The sequence below is a fragment of the Microcaecilia unicolor genome, chromosome 1 (assembly GCF_901765095.1).
Source record: "Microcaecilia unicolor chromosome 1, aMicUni1.1, whole genome shotgun sequence".
Taxonomy (NCBI): Eukaryota; Metazoa; Chordata; class Amphibia; order Gymnophiona; family Siphonopidae; genus Microcaecilia; species Microcaecilia unicolor.
In genome coordinates this window covers 384680939-384695418 of record NC_044031.1, presented here as the reverse complement: position 1 = coordinate 384695418, position 14480 = coordinate 384680939, and the positions used below count along the sequence as shown (strand labels likewise).

At 47.6% G+C, this 14480-nt stretch overlaps 1 protein-coding gene across 1 annotated transcript in view; it reads left to right on the top strand.

Annotated features, from left to right (window-relative positions):
- TNRC6B (trinucleotide repeat containing adaptor 6B) overlaps positions 1–14480 on the top strand; it is a gene marked incomplete at its 5' end in the record, with an annotated part of 663786 nt that overhangs the window by 487244 nt on the left and 162062 nt on the right. The window contains 1 exon segment of the mRNA XM_030210577.1: positions 12322–12498. Within this exon segment, the coding sequence (XP_030066437.1) occupies positions 12322–12498 (177 nt within the window).

Sequence of the window (14480 nt, the reverse complement as noted above, 5' to 3'; positions counted from 1 at the left end):
CTAGAAGATTGTTAGGCTGTATAGAGAGAGGTGTGACCAGCAGAAGAGGTGTTGATGCCCCTGTATAAGTCGTTGGTGAAGCCCCACCTGGAGTATTGTGTTCAGTTTTGGAGGCCGTACCTTGCGAAGGATGTAAAAAGAATTGAAGCGCTGCAAAGGAAAGCTACGAGAATGGTAAGGGATTTGCGTTACAAGACGTATGAGGAGAGACTTGATGACCTGAACATGTATACTCTGGAAGAAAGGAGAAACAGGGGTGATATGATACAGACGTTCAAATATTTGAAAAGTATTAATCCGCAAACGAACCTTTTCCGGAGGTGCGAAGGCGGTAGAACGAGAGGACATGAAATGAGATTGAAGGGGGGCAGACTCAAGAAAAATGTCAGGAAGTATTTTTTCACGGAGAGAGTAGTGGATGCTTGGAATGCCCTCCCGCGGGAGGTGGTGGAAATGAAAACGGTAACAGAATTCAAACACGCGTGGGATAAACATAAAGGAATCCTGTTCAGAAGGAATGGATCCTAAGGAGCTTAGCTGAGATTGGGTGGCAGAGCCGGTGGCGGGAGGCGGGGATAGTGCTGGGCAGACTTATACGGTCTGTGCCAGAGCCGGTGGTGGGAGGCGGGGCTGGTGGTTGGAAGGCGGGGATAGTGCTGTGCAGACTTATACAGTCTGTGCCCTGAAGAGGACAGGTACAAATCAAAGTAGGGTTTACACAAAAAGTAGCACATATGAGTTTATCTTGTTGGGCAGACTGGATGGACCATGCAGGTCTTTTTCTGCCGTCATTTACTATGTTACCCCAAGTGGGGAGGGGGGAGTTGGGCATGACTGGTGAAATAATACAGCCAAACAAATGAAGTGAAACACAAAAGTAAGTATTTAAAGAGATTCTCGGGCCTGTTCCTTCACAGTGCTCGAGGTAATGCGTAGCATTTAAGTAATATTCGTTTGCAGAAGAGGGACATGCCATTAGTTGATCATTGGATTGCTGCTAATCATTCTATAGATCAGTTTAAATTTGTGGTTTTGGTACAGTTTGATGTGGAACGAGGGGGTGATATTTTGCAGAAAATGTTGTGTACTGAACAACGATTTATATATGAGTGGCGAACAGTGCAGCCCACTGGCCTGAATAAAGAAGTAGATTGGGCCGGGCTGTAAGAGTGATGTTAGGAGAGGAGTCTCTGGTTTAGGTCAGGGTTTATATGCTGAGAGCGCATGCGCTGGCGTTATATCGTACAGCGGCGCCATTTTTGTGCAGACCCCTGTGGACGATCGTTCCTGCGAGAGCTGCTATTAAGTATAAATGTATTTTCTCCGAGGACAAGCAGGCTACTTGTTCTCACTGATGGGTGACGTCCACGGCAGCCCCTCTAATCGGAACACTTTACTAGCAAAGGCCTTTGCTAGTCCTCGCGCGCCGATGCGCACCGCGCATGTGCGGCCATCTTCCCGCCCGAACCGGCTCGTGTTCGTCAGTCTTCTTTTGTCCGCGCTCGGGACGGTCGTGTTTGCGCCGTTTCGCGCCCCTCAAGTTGACCCTCGCGCGTCTTTGAGCTTTTGCTTAAAAAAAAAAAAAAAAAGGAACTTGGATGAAGACCTTTTCAGTCTTTTCCCGTGTTTCCAGTTTTTGCCCCGCTAAGTTTCCTTTCATTTTCGGGGTAGGCCCTTTTGAGGCCTCGGTTCGAGTTTTTCTCTCCCTATTTTTGGTGCCTTTACCGCCATTACGAGTTTTGATTTCGCCGGCGTGATTTTTCCGCCCATGTCATCGAAGTCTTCCAGCGGCTTCAAGAAGTGCACCCAGTACGCCTGGGTAATCTCGCTCACTGATAGACACGCGTCGTGTCTTCAGTGTCTGGGGGCTGGGCACCGCCCGCAGGCCTGTAGTCTTTGCGCCTTTTACAGAAAAGGACTCAGGTAACGAGATTGGCCCAGTGGAACGTGTTGTTCTTGGGCTCTTCCTCGGCAGCAGCACCGGGGGTATCGAGTGCATCGACGTCGACTGCTTCAAGACCTCGGCATCGACTGCATCGAGGCATCGACCCTCTGCATCGTCGGTACCGAGACATCGAAAGGCTGCGTCGGTGGTACCGGGACCTCCACTAGTGCTGATGTCGTCGGACGGTGGTGCTTCGACTGGAGTGCAGGTGAGGGCTGTCCATTCCCCTGCTGGTGGTGGTGAGCCTTCGGGTGGGTCTCCCCCTACCCTGAGGGCTCCTGCGGTACAGCCCCCCCCCCCCCCCCCCCCCGAGACCGACCTTCTTCGGCATCGGCCCCGAGGAAGCGACGGTTGGATTCTACGTCCTCCTCGTTGGTACCGGGAAGTTCCGGTGACATGCTTCGTTTGAAAAAGTCAAAGAAGCATCGACACCGGTCTCCTTCCCGCATCGGTACCGAGAGCTCTGGGTCGCCAAGGGAGTCGGCACCCAGTAGGCATCGGCACCGGGAGGACCGCTCACCCTCTGTTCAGGAGGTGTCGATGCGCTCCACCTGGGACAGCCCGGAACAGCCTCCACGCCCGGAACAGACTCTGACTTCGACGCCTGCATCAGCTTCCATGACTTTCTCCACAGCCGCTCTGCACGAGAGTCTCTGTTGCGCCCTTCCCCTCCGGTACCGGGGGTGCTTGCGCCACCGGTACCGTCGAGTGAGGCGCCGGCTGGCCCCTTGCCCGGGGTGAGGTCTCCGACATCGGTGCCGCTTGCGGTACCGACTGCGGTCGCCTCCCAGGAAGGCTCCCCGTCGGCGGAGGGAGCTTCGCCGGTGCGGGCGAGGGAGTCTACCTCTCGACGCTCCCACCGTGGCCGTGTTTCCACGGAGTCGAGTCTGGCACGGCTTCAGACGCAGGTTCATGAACTTGTGTCTGATACCGATGGTGAGGCCTCGTGGGAAGAGGAAGAGGACATCAGATATTTCTCTGACGAGGAGTCTGATGGCCTTCCTTCCGATCCCACTCCCTCCCCTGAAAGGCAGCTTTCTCCTCCTGAGAGTCTGTCTTTTTTCGGCCTTTGTCCGGGAAATGTCTGCGGCCATCCCCTTCCCAGTGGTTGTGGAGGACGAGCCCAGGGCTGAAATGTTTGAGCTCCTGGACTATCCTTCTCCGCCTAAGGAAGCGTCCACAGTACCCATGCATCATGTCCTAAAAAAGACATTGCTGGCGAACTGGACCAAGCCTCTAAGTAATCCCCACATTCCCAAGAAGATCGAGTCCCAGTACCGGATCCATGGGGACCCAGAGCTGATGCGCACTCAGTTGCCTCACGACTCTGGTGTGGTGGATCTGGCCCTAAAGAAGGCTAAGAGTTCTAGGGAGCATGCTTCGGCGCCCCTGGGCAAGGACTCTAGAACCTTAGACTCCTTTGGGAGGAAGGCCTACCATTCTTCTATGCTCGTGGCCAAAATCCAGTCTTACCAGCTCTACACGAGCATACACATGCGGAACAATGTGCGGCAGTTGGCGGGCTTGGTGGACAAGCTCCCTCCTGAGCAAGCCAAGCCATTTCAGGAGGTGGTCAGGCAGCTGAAGGTGTGCAGAAAATTCCTGGCCAGAGGGGTATATGATACCTTTGATGTCACGTCCAGGGCCGCTGCTCAAGGTGTGGTGATGCGCAGACTCTCATGGCTGCGTGCCTCCGACCTGGAGAATAGGATCCAGCAGCGGATTGCGGACTCCCCTTGCCGAGCAGACAATATTTTTGGAGAAAAAGTCGAACAGGTGGTAGAGCAGCTCCACCAGCGGGATACCGCTTTCGACAAGTTCTCCCGCCGGCAGCCTTCAGCATCTACCTCCTCAGGTAGACGTTTTTATGGGGGAAGGAAGACTGTTCCCTACTCTTCTGGTAAGCGTAGGTACAATCCTCTTTCTCGACAGCCTGTGGCCCAGGCTAAGCCCCAGCGCGCTCGCTCTCGTCAGCAGCGTGCGCCTCAGCAAGGCCCCTCGGCTCCCCAGCAAAAGCAAGGGGCGAGCTTTTGACTGGTTCCAGCAGAGCATAGCCGACATCAACGTGTCAGTGCCGGGCGATCTGCCGGTCGGGGGAGGTTGAAAGTTTTTCACCAAAGGTGGCCTCTCATAACCTCCGACCAGTGGGTTCTCCAAATAGTCCGGCAAGGATACACCCTCAATTTGGTTTCCAAACCTCCAAATTGCCCACCGGGAGCTCAATCCTACAGCTTCCAGCACAAGCAGGTACTTGCAGAGGAACTCTCCGCCCTTCTCAGCGCCAATGCGGTCGAGCCCGTCCCATCCGGGCAAGAAGGACTGGGATTCTATTCCAGGTACTTCCTTGTGGAAAAGAAAACAGGGGGGATGCGTACCATCCTAGGCCTAAGGGCCCTGAACAAATATCTGGTCAAGGAAAAGTTCAGGATGCTTTCCCTGGGCACCCTTCTTCCCATGATTCAGGAAAACAACTGGCTATGCTCTCTGGACTTGAAGGACGCCTACACGCACATCCCGATACTGCCAGCTCACAGACAGTATCTGCGATTTCAGCTGGGCACACATCACTTCCAGTACTGTGTGCTACCCTTTGGGCTCGCCTCTGCGCCCAGAGTGTTCACGAAGTGCTTGGCTGTAGTAGCAGCGGCGCTTCGCAGGCTGGGAGTGCACGTGTTCCCTATCTCGACGATTGGCTGGTAAAGAACACATCCGAGGCAGGAGCTCTGCAGTCCATGCAGATGACTATTCGCCTCCTGGAGCTACTGGGGTTTGTGATAAATTATCCAAAGTCCCATCTTCTCCCAGTGCAGAGACTCAAATTCATAGGAGCTCTGCTGGACTCTCGGACGGCTCGTGCCTATCTCCCAGAGGCGAGAGCCAACAACTTGTCCCTCGTCTCGCGGGTGCGAGCGTCCCAGCAGATCACAGCTCGGCAGATGTTGAGATTGTTGGGCCACATGGCCTCCACAGTTCATTTGACTCCCATGGCCCGCCTTCACATGAGATCTGCTCAATGGACCCTAGCTTCCCAGTGGTTTCAGGCTGCTGGGGATCTAGAAGACGTGATCCACCTGTCCACGAGTTTTCTCAAATCCCTGTATTGGTGGACGATTTGGTCCAATTTGACTCTGGGACGCCCTTTCCAAATTCCTCAGCCACAAAAAGTGCTGACTACGGATGCGTCTCTCCTGGGGTGGGGGGCTCATGTCGATGGGCTTCACACCCAGGGAAGCTGGTCCCTCCAGGAACGCGATCTGAAGATCAATCTCCTGGAGTTACTAGCGGTCTGGAACGCTCTGAAGGCTTTCAGAGATCGGCTGTCCCACCAAATTATCCAAATTCAGACAGACAACCAGGTTGCCATGTATTACATCAACAAGCAGTGGGGCACCAGATCTCGCCCCCTGTGTCAGGAAGCCGTCAGCATGTGGCTCTGGGCTCGTCGTCACGGCATGGTGCTCCAAACCACATATCTGGCAGGCGTAAACAACAGTCTGGCCGACAGGTTGAGCAGGATTATGCAACCTCACTAGTGGTCGCTCAATTCCCGAGTAGTGCGCCAGATCTTCCAGGTGTGGGGCACCCCCTTGGTAGATCTCTTTGCATCTCGAGCCAACCACAAGGTCCCTCAGTTCTGTTCCAGACTTCAGGCCCCCAGCAGACTGGCATCGGATGCCTTTTTCCTGGACTGGGGGGAAGGTCTGCTGTATGCTAATCCTCCCATACCTCTGGTGGGGAAGACTTTGTTGAAGCTCAAGCAAGACTGAGGCACCATGATTCTGATTGCTCTGTTTTGGCCGCGTCAGATCTGGTTCCCTCTTCTTCTGGAGTTGTCCTCCGAAGAACCGTGGAGATTGGAGTGTTTTCCGACCCTCATCACACAGGACGAAGGGGCGCTTCTGCATCCCAACCTCCGGTCTCTGGCTCTCACGGCCTGGATGTTGAGAGTGTAGACTTTGCCTCTTTGGGTCTGTCAGAGGGTGTCTCCCGCATCTTGCTTGCTTCCAGGAAAGATTCCACTAAGAGGAGTTACTTCTTTCTATGGAGGAGGTTTGCCATCTGGTGTGACAGCAAGACCCTAGATCCTCGCTCTTGTCCTACACAGACCCTGCTTGAATACCTTCTGCACTTGTCTGAGTCTGGCCTCAAGACCAACTCTGTAAGGGTTCACCTTAGCGCAATCAGTGCATACCATTACCGTGTGGAAGGTAAGCCGATCTCAGGACAGCCTTTAGTTGTTCGCTTCATGAGAGGTTTGCTTTTGTCAAAGCCCCCCCTGTCAAACCTCCTACAGTGTCATGGGATCTCAATGTCGTTCTCACCCAGCTGATGAAACCTCCTTTTGAGCCACTGAACTCCTGCCATCTGAAGTACTTGACCTGGAAGGTCATTTTCTTGGTGGCAGTTACTTCAGCTCGTAGAGTCAGTGAGCTTCAGGCCCTGGTAGCCCAGGCCCCATACACCAAATTTCATCATAACAGAGTAGTCCTCCACACTCACCCTAAGTTCTTGCCAAAGGTTGTGTCGGAGTTCCATCTGAACCGGTCAATTGTCTTGCCAACATTCTTTCCCCGTCCTCATTCATGCCCTGCTGAACGTCAGCTGCACACATTGGACTGCAAAAGAGCATTGGCCTTCTATCTGGAGCGGACACAGCCCAACAGACAGTCCACCCAATTGTTTGTTTCTTTTGATCCCAACAGGAGGGGAGTGGCTGTGGGGAAACGCACCATATCCAATTGGCTAGCAGATTGCATTTCCTTCACTTACGCCCAGGCTGGGCTGGCTCTTGAGGGTCATGTCACGGCTCATAATGTTAGAGCCATGGCAGCGTCAGTGGCCCACTTGAAGTCAGCCACTATTGAAGAGATTTGCAAAGCTGCAACGTGGTCATCTGTCCACACATTCACATCTCATTACTGCCTGCAGCAGGATACCCGACCCGACAGTCGGTTCGGGCAGTCAGTGCTTCAGAATCTGTTCGAGGTTTAGAATCCAACTCCACCCCCCTAGGCCCATGTTTATTCTGTTCCAGGCTACACTCTCAGTTAGTTGGAAAAATTGTTAGGTCAATCTCAGTTATGTCCTCACAGTTGCGAGGCCCAATTGACCATGTTTGTTGTTTTGAGTGAGCCTGGGGGCTAGGGATACCCCATCAGTGAAAAACAAGCAGCCTGCTTGTCCTCGGAGAAAGCGAATGCTACATACCTGTAGAGAAGGTATTCTCCGAGGACAGCAGGCTGATTGTTCTCACAAACCCGCCCACCTCCCCTTTGGAGTTGTGTCTTCCCTTGTCTTTGTCTTGCTACATATGGGACTGACGAACGCGAGCCGGTTCGGGCGGGAAGACGGCTGCGCATGCGCGGTGCGCGAGGACTAGCAAAGGCCTTTGCTAGTTAAGTGTTCTGATTGGAGGGGCTGCCATGGACGTCACCCATCAGTGAGAACAATCAGCCTGCTGTCCTCGGAGAATACCTTCTACAGGTATGTAGCATTCGCTGTGTGTAGAAAGTGTTAAAAAATTGTAAATTAGTTAGAATAAATTGTATATGGTTTCCATGATGCTATCCTATTTTCTCGCAGTTAAACCCCTGATGATGCCTTCGGGTGAAACGCTACAAGAGCGTCGGGTTTGGCGGTGTTGAAAAATGGATGCAAAGCTGTGATTTAATCCATGAGCGGTGATCTTATTCAGTGCTTATGAAGTAGGAATTCTAAGGTTGGAATTGAAGCCATTTGAATCAAAGTGTACACGAGACCGGAATGGGAAGAGTTAGAGACATTTCAGCATTATATACTTGGATTACAGATTTGAATACAGTGGAAGAATAATTAACCTGAACTGTATTTAACCAGTGCACATTGATTTGAGATACTACAAAGGAGCATTTGGATTAAAAATTTGAAAAGGAACACTGGAGTAAGGATAGATAAAAGGACTTATCCATTGAATTAGACATTTCATATTTTGTGTTATGTCTTACCCATGGACTTGTGTTTAAGCATTGGTTTGTTGTATTTGGAAAGTCATGTGATTAAATTCATTGGAGTAAGGGATGAGTGAATGATTGTGTGTATGAAGGAGTTGAAGAAAATAGGTTTACATTTTCATGGAAATATCTGATTTATAATAAAGATGAATAAATGGTTTGTAAGAATCTGAAAATATTTTTGTAAACAATTTAAAAAACTTTAGTGGTTACTGGGTGAAAAAATAGTAATATAGTGTGTAACCTCTATATAGAGAGAGAGCTCTGGAGGTGGTGGTTGAGATAATAGAGTGAGAAACGTTCTGCAGTCCAGCAACAAAGTCTTAGGCAGGCCTCTGGCAGCAGGCCAAACACAACCCACGGCTGTTGGATTGCCATGCCCCAAACACAGCCTACAAGGTTCTAGGTTCCTTCCCAGACTCCAGGTCTGGCTTCCGCCAGACCGCAAACAGACTTGCAAAGTCAATTCAAAAAGTAGCAATGGCTTACCTCAGCCAGGTCACAATTATTGAATGGACACTTCAGTAACACACAGTGGGGATTCACATCTTTCCTCCCTGGGCTCCCTTAACTTCTACCTGGCCCTGCCTTTTGACCTCCCGGTTGTGACTCCGCTTCTCCCAGCTTACTCCCTCCTGGGGCAGAACCTGTGCTTTTAAGGTGGCTCAGGCTACTTAGAGGGACTTTTCTTAAGGGTGAGGGGCAATGTCTTATAAACCCCGTCATAGGAAGAAAGAAAACTGGAGGCTGCCATGGGTTCAAGGGAGCCTATGAGAGCTGTGAAGATTAAAGTTTCTTCTCTAAATTTGCTGTTGACTTTTTGAAATTCTTTATCTGTAAGGCCATCTATGACTACACTGGACTGTATCTATAAGGTGGTGACTGATCTGTTGCTGCCTGAAGTTAACCCATTAGCTTCTTGAGTGGGGCAATGTTAAATTTTTTTGCAGAAAGTGACTCAAGAATGTAATTAATAAAATATCAGTTGGATAAGACTGAACATTCATTGGACACACTTCAGGTTTCTCAGTCAGCTGTTATTAAATATCTCACATTGTTACAGCTGAAGGTGGAAGCTATAGACAGTATGTCAGTTAAACCTGTGAATTTTGAATTTTTCAAAGTTGTTTATGGTCCCACCTCAAAACTTCTGGAATTTTTAATGATTGCAGAAGACAAAACGCCCCTTTAATAAGGATGTATTATCTTCCTGAAGTGAAATGGAGTTTACAAATGCAACAGGAAGTAGGATTGCAAATGGATGTAATGGAATTAACAGTTTCTTGACATATCTGATTCATAATTGGTAACTCCAGCTGCTTTGATTGTGGTCTTTGCCTTACTTACAAATAGAGATTGAATTTTGAAACTTTTCTTTAGACATCATGATCAACTATTTTTGAATTGTAAAACTCGTAATTTTCCTGAGCTTTCTAAGGAAACTCAAAGAATAAAGTGGTTTATTGGTTCTAGGAATTGTTCAGTTGGGAGGGCCTTTTTTCCTATTAAATGTATATTTATTTATAATTCTATATATATTTTTTATTTTTTATTTTATTCCTCTCATTTTACTTTACAACACAACTGTTGATAGCAATCAGGAAAAACAAGAATATTTTAAAGCATGGAATTTATATTTTACACATATCAAAAGGGGAGTATGAATATCCAGAGAAACTATGATGGATAGTTTCTAAGAACCTTAAACCTTAATTTGGGATTTGGAGGTGGGGTTCCTTTTTTAACCCATCTGTTATTTTCTATCTCTTTTTCTCTCCAGCTTAGCTGAAACCAGACCATGAACCTTCATTTGCACTAGCTAGGAATTTTTTTTTTCTCCAGTTACTTATTCTACCCCTTCCCCTCCAAACATATTCAGTTGGGTCATTGTAGTGATCATCCTGGAATGGGGTTCTGCTTGGAATCTTAAAACCATAGTTCTGACTCAGACCATCCAGGCTTCACTCCACACAGAGACCACAACTTCACCAGGGCCTGTGAATTCTGAGTCAAACCAGGCACTAAACAGACCTTTCTCTCCCAGGGCCACAGAGAGACAAAGCCCAGCATAGGGCAAACAATCATAAGCCCCCCCCCCCCCCCCCCCGCTACTTACTGAAGCAGTAGTAGTCTTGGTACAGAGCAAGCTCTTGAGTCTGGCTCTGGGCAATAATGGCTTGGACAGCTGCCTCTTCCGCTCTGCTCTCTGTTGTTGCCAAAGGCCCCAAGATGAGGAAACAGAAACCACCAGATATGCTGTGAGTTTTTTTGGCTCCCACGGTCCTTAGCTGTGTGTGCACTCTCAGCACACCCCCCCCACCTTTTTTAATCCTCATTCAGTGTCTTCTTTCCTCTCCTGCTGCTGCAGTCATGCTCATGTGTGCTGCTGGCCGCTGAACCCATGTTATCACATTAACTGTGTTAACTGTTCTCTCTGCCACCGCAGATCCTCTTCCTGCCATGTCCCCTTCCATTGTGGAAACAGGAAGTACGTCGCACAGGAAAAGAGAGGAAGAAATAAGGACCTGGGGTGGAAGAGAAGATTTAATGTGATAGGTCCTGGCTGGCCACACGAGTAGCAGGAGACATCAAAAGACTAATACAACCTTTTCTTCTGCCTTTCTGCCACTGGAAGCATCGCCCTCCCCCTATCCCCGGTGGCCTTGTGGTCTCTTCTAATTAAAAAAAAATATATGATTGCATTGTTGTGAAGTTGAAAGAGATCTACAAATCAAATGTAAAATTAAACATTTTTTTAGATATGTTGAATTTTCTCTGTTTTTGCTACAGTGACTGCAGTGCTATCAAATTGTAAACTGAAAAAAAACAAAACAGAAAAAATGAAAAAGAGATTGCAGTATAGCAAACCGTTAGCAGTCAGTACTGTGCTTAAAGCTTAGCAAAGTTATAAACTTATGGAAGCTTGGTACACGTTGAAATGGTGCTCAAGGTGTAGGATCTATCGGCTTGATTCTGTGAAAGCAATTTATTCTGCTCAGCCATTAAGGTCTCAGTCATTGGACAGCATTCATCAGAGACCCCATTGTGTATGAGAGACTAAATTTGGCTTGAGTGAAAGGAACTAAAAGGCTATATGGGCCTTAGGAGCTTCCAACCTGTTCATCTAGAATGAGAGCTCCCTTACAGCCTAGAATAAGGGGTTCACTTTTGGGGGAAAGGGGGGACATCAGTTTCCTCTTGCTCTTTTTGATTTGTAGCTAAGGCTGAGCCAGCAGTACTATATGCGTTCACTTGTAGTCACCCAGGGTTTTCTCCATTTTTAACCCTTTCCTGTCTAGTCCAGTTGTCAGAGTTGATAGTCCTTGGTCAGATAGTACAGACGAGACTGCTATGAAATCTAGTGCATGTGCATCCCAAGTTTGGACATTAGGTGTTTTCCTTTGAATGATAACTTGCAACACCCCGGTTCTTTGCCAAACCAAAGTGCAGTAACAAGATTCAAATATCAAACCCAGATCCTTTGCATGGCAGCACGTTAGCCTAATGTTGTTTTCCCACATTTGTAAATTGCTATCCCTTTCTTTTATAGAATACTTTCCAAGTGGGAATTCTTTCTACTCTATTAATCACTTATCACATAGCTCAGAGTTATATGAGCTGACCACTTCTCTCTCTCCAAGACTTTTCACCCTCCAATTTCTTTCTTGGTTCTTTCTCTCTCCCTGCTATCTGCTCTACTACACTCTTCCAGTTTATTCTCCTCTGTCACTTTCATTCCTTGTGTTCCACACCACCTCAGCCCCTATCATTTCTTTATACTTGTCTATATCTTGACCCTTTTTCAGGATGTTATAGCTGCTGTTCAACTTGGGCCCCATGTATGGTCATACTGCAAGCTCTCCTGAATTAGACTGTGAATTTTTACTGGCAACTTCTCCCCACTTCTAAGCTTCAGAACTTCTGGTCTAGGCTAAGGAGACTTGCTTATCTTTTGTGAGAATGAGGGGGAAAGTTGGAAGGATTTTATTTCTAAAAACATGGTATCCTATCTTAGATTGATACCAGCATCAAAGCATCTCACTATTAATTAGTTAAGACACAAAGTTGGCATGTTTTCAGGTATGACCTTCGGATATGTGCAGAGCACCACTTGTCCTTGTAGAATCAGGGAAAAGATGAATCATTCACTGTTGCCTGGAGCTCATCAGTGTCTTCAAGGGACCACCACTAAATATGACGTCCAGATCAGATACTTAAATTTCACAAGAATTGGTTGCCTCAGAAGTGGGTGTGAAGGGGAGAGCTTCATTTGCTAGGAGTCTGGGCATTTGAAGCCAATAATTCCTGAATAAAGACTAAAGAAAAGATTTAAGTGAGTGTTAATTAATGGCAATGTTTAATCTGCCTGGTTCTGCTTTATCCCAGGCACTGTAATGCCCCCTGGAAAAACCCGAGGAGGATCACCCTACAACCAGTTTGATATGATCCCGGGTGACCCACTGGGCAGCCACGCTGGTCCTGCAGGTGACAACTGGTTACCTGCCAAATCTCCACCAACAAGCAAGATTGGAAGCAAATCCAGCAATGCTAGCTGGCCTCCAGGTACTCCACAGCAATATGGATCATCTTGATGGCAATAAAGTTAAGCAGGATGGTGTTTGTATGGCATTGTTAATAGAGATACTCAAATATTATTGCCTCATCCACTAGTTTCAAAACAGTAATATACAGTAGCTCCTGAAGGTCATACAAGATGACCAGTCACACATGTGGGTGATATCGTCTGACAACACAGACACAAATCATCTTCCAGAGCCTGCTGGAAAAGATGTACACATCTCTCCACCCAAACATACACTATTTTTGTCTGTAACATTTGGGTATATCTCCCCTTGCATGATCAGGCCATCTCTGCTACTTAATTCTTTTCCATAGTTTCTTAGACTGATGTATTCCATCTTTAAAGTTTTTCGACTATACTGAAAGAACTGCTTCACTCAAGTTACTCTCCAATGTGAACATTTCTTTAAAATGATCATCTGTCTGGTATGTTAGGCGGATTATAAATCTGTAAAGAAATATAAATAAAAATCCTGAGCTATCAATCTCTGAGATTGATAGTACTTGAGATAATGTGCTAAGAGAGACTGGTGTTCCCTCACCAATACTAAAGGTATCTGTTCCATGAGACCGCATCAATCACTAGCAATCATTGTTGAGGGAACACCACTCATCCTAGAAGCCAACATTGAAGCACAGATCAGAGAATTAGGTAACTGTCCCATTCTTCCTCCTTGGCCTGTGAGAAGCATTATTTGGGGTCAAGCTCATATAAGAAGTTAATGCCAAGCATAAGCAAGGTTGCCAAAGTCATGGCACTAATGTTATTGAATCTAAGAGCAGGGAGGTGAACTATATCTACCAGACCGGGACTCTGCTTTTTTGAGTCTCCAAAGGTCCCAAACACTGCTGTCCATATATGTTCTTTGGCTGCGCAGATAATTCTGTCTTCTCCTGCAGACACTTTTTTACTTTTGTTTTCTTTAGCCTTTGAAAGGAAATTAGACAGAAGGATACTTGATGTTCTTGCTCAGCATTTCAAATGGTATTGATTGAAATGTCTGAAGACTTTGTCATGGCATCTAACAATTTGGCACCAAAATTGTCCGGGGTTTGGTTTGTGTTAGAAGAATCTTACTCTGAAGAGAAATGTTCCCCTGATGGTCCCTCCGATGCCCTCCCCCTCCAAATGCAAGTAATAGGTGTCTTCCCTCTCCCCAGAGGACCTGTGTATCACAGTTTTTGTTTCCTCAAATACTTTGATACTCCTGAGATGTTCGGGCAGTGCTTGCCTGTTCACCAGCTTCTACAAGGGTGTTCATGGTGTGTAGGAGATCCCATCTGATACTTCCAATTGAAAGTAAAGCAGGCATTGAATATTATGTCCAGACATCATAGCTTCCAAGTTCCAAACCAGTCTCTGGTTATCAAATTTACTACTACTACTTAACATTTCTAAAGCGCTACTAGGGTTACGCAGCGCTGTACAATTTTAACATGGAAGGACAGTCCCTGCTCAAGGAGCTTACAATCTAAAAGACAGGTGTACAATCTAAAGACAAGTGTACAATCTAAAAGACAAGTGTACAATCTAAAAGACAGGTGTAAATCTAGAGACAAGTGTACAATCTAAAACACAAGTGTAGAGTCGATCTGATAGGGCATACTATATTTCTCGAAAGGTTAGGTGCCGAAAGCAGCATTGAAGAGGTGAGTTTTAAGCAGAGATTTGAAGATGGGTAGGTAGGGGGCTTGGCGTAGGGGTTGAGGAAGATTGTTCCAGGCATAGGGTGAGGCAAGGCAGAATGAGCGGAGCCTGGAGTTCGCAGTGGTGGAGAAGGGTCCTGAAAGGAGGGATTTGTCCTGTGAGCGGAGGTTACGGGCGGGAACATAGGGGGAGATGAGGGTAGTGAGGAACCGCAGACCGGGTGCTTTTGTAGGTAAGAAAGAGAAGCTTGAATTGTATGCGGTAACTGATCGGAAGCCAGTGAAGTGACTTGAGGAGAGGGGTGATATGAGTATAT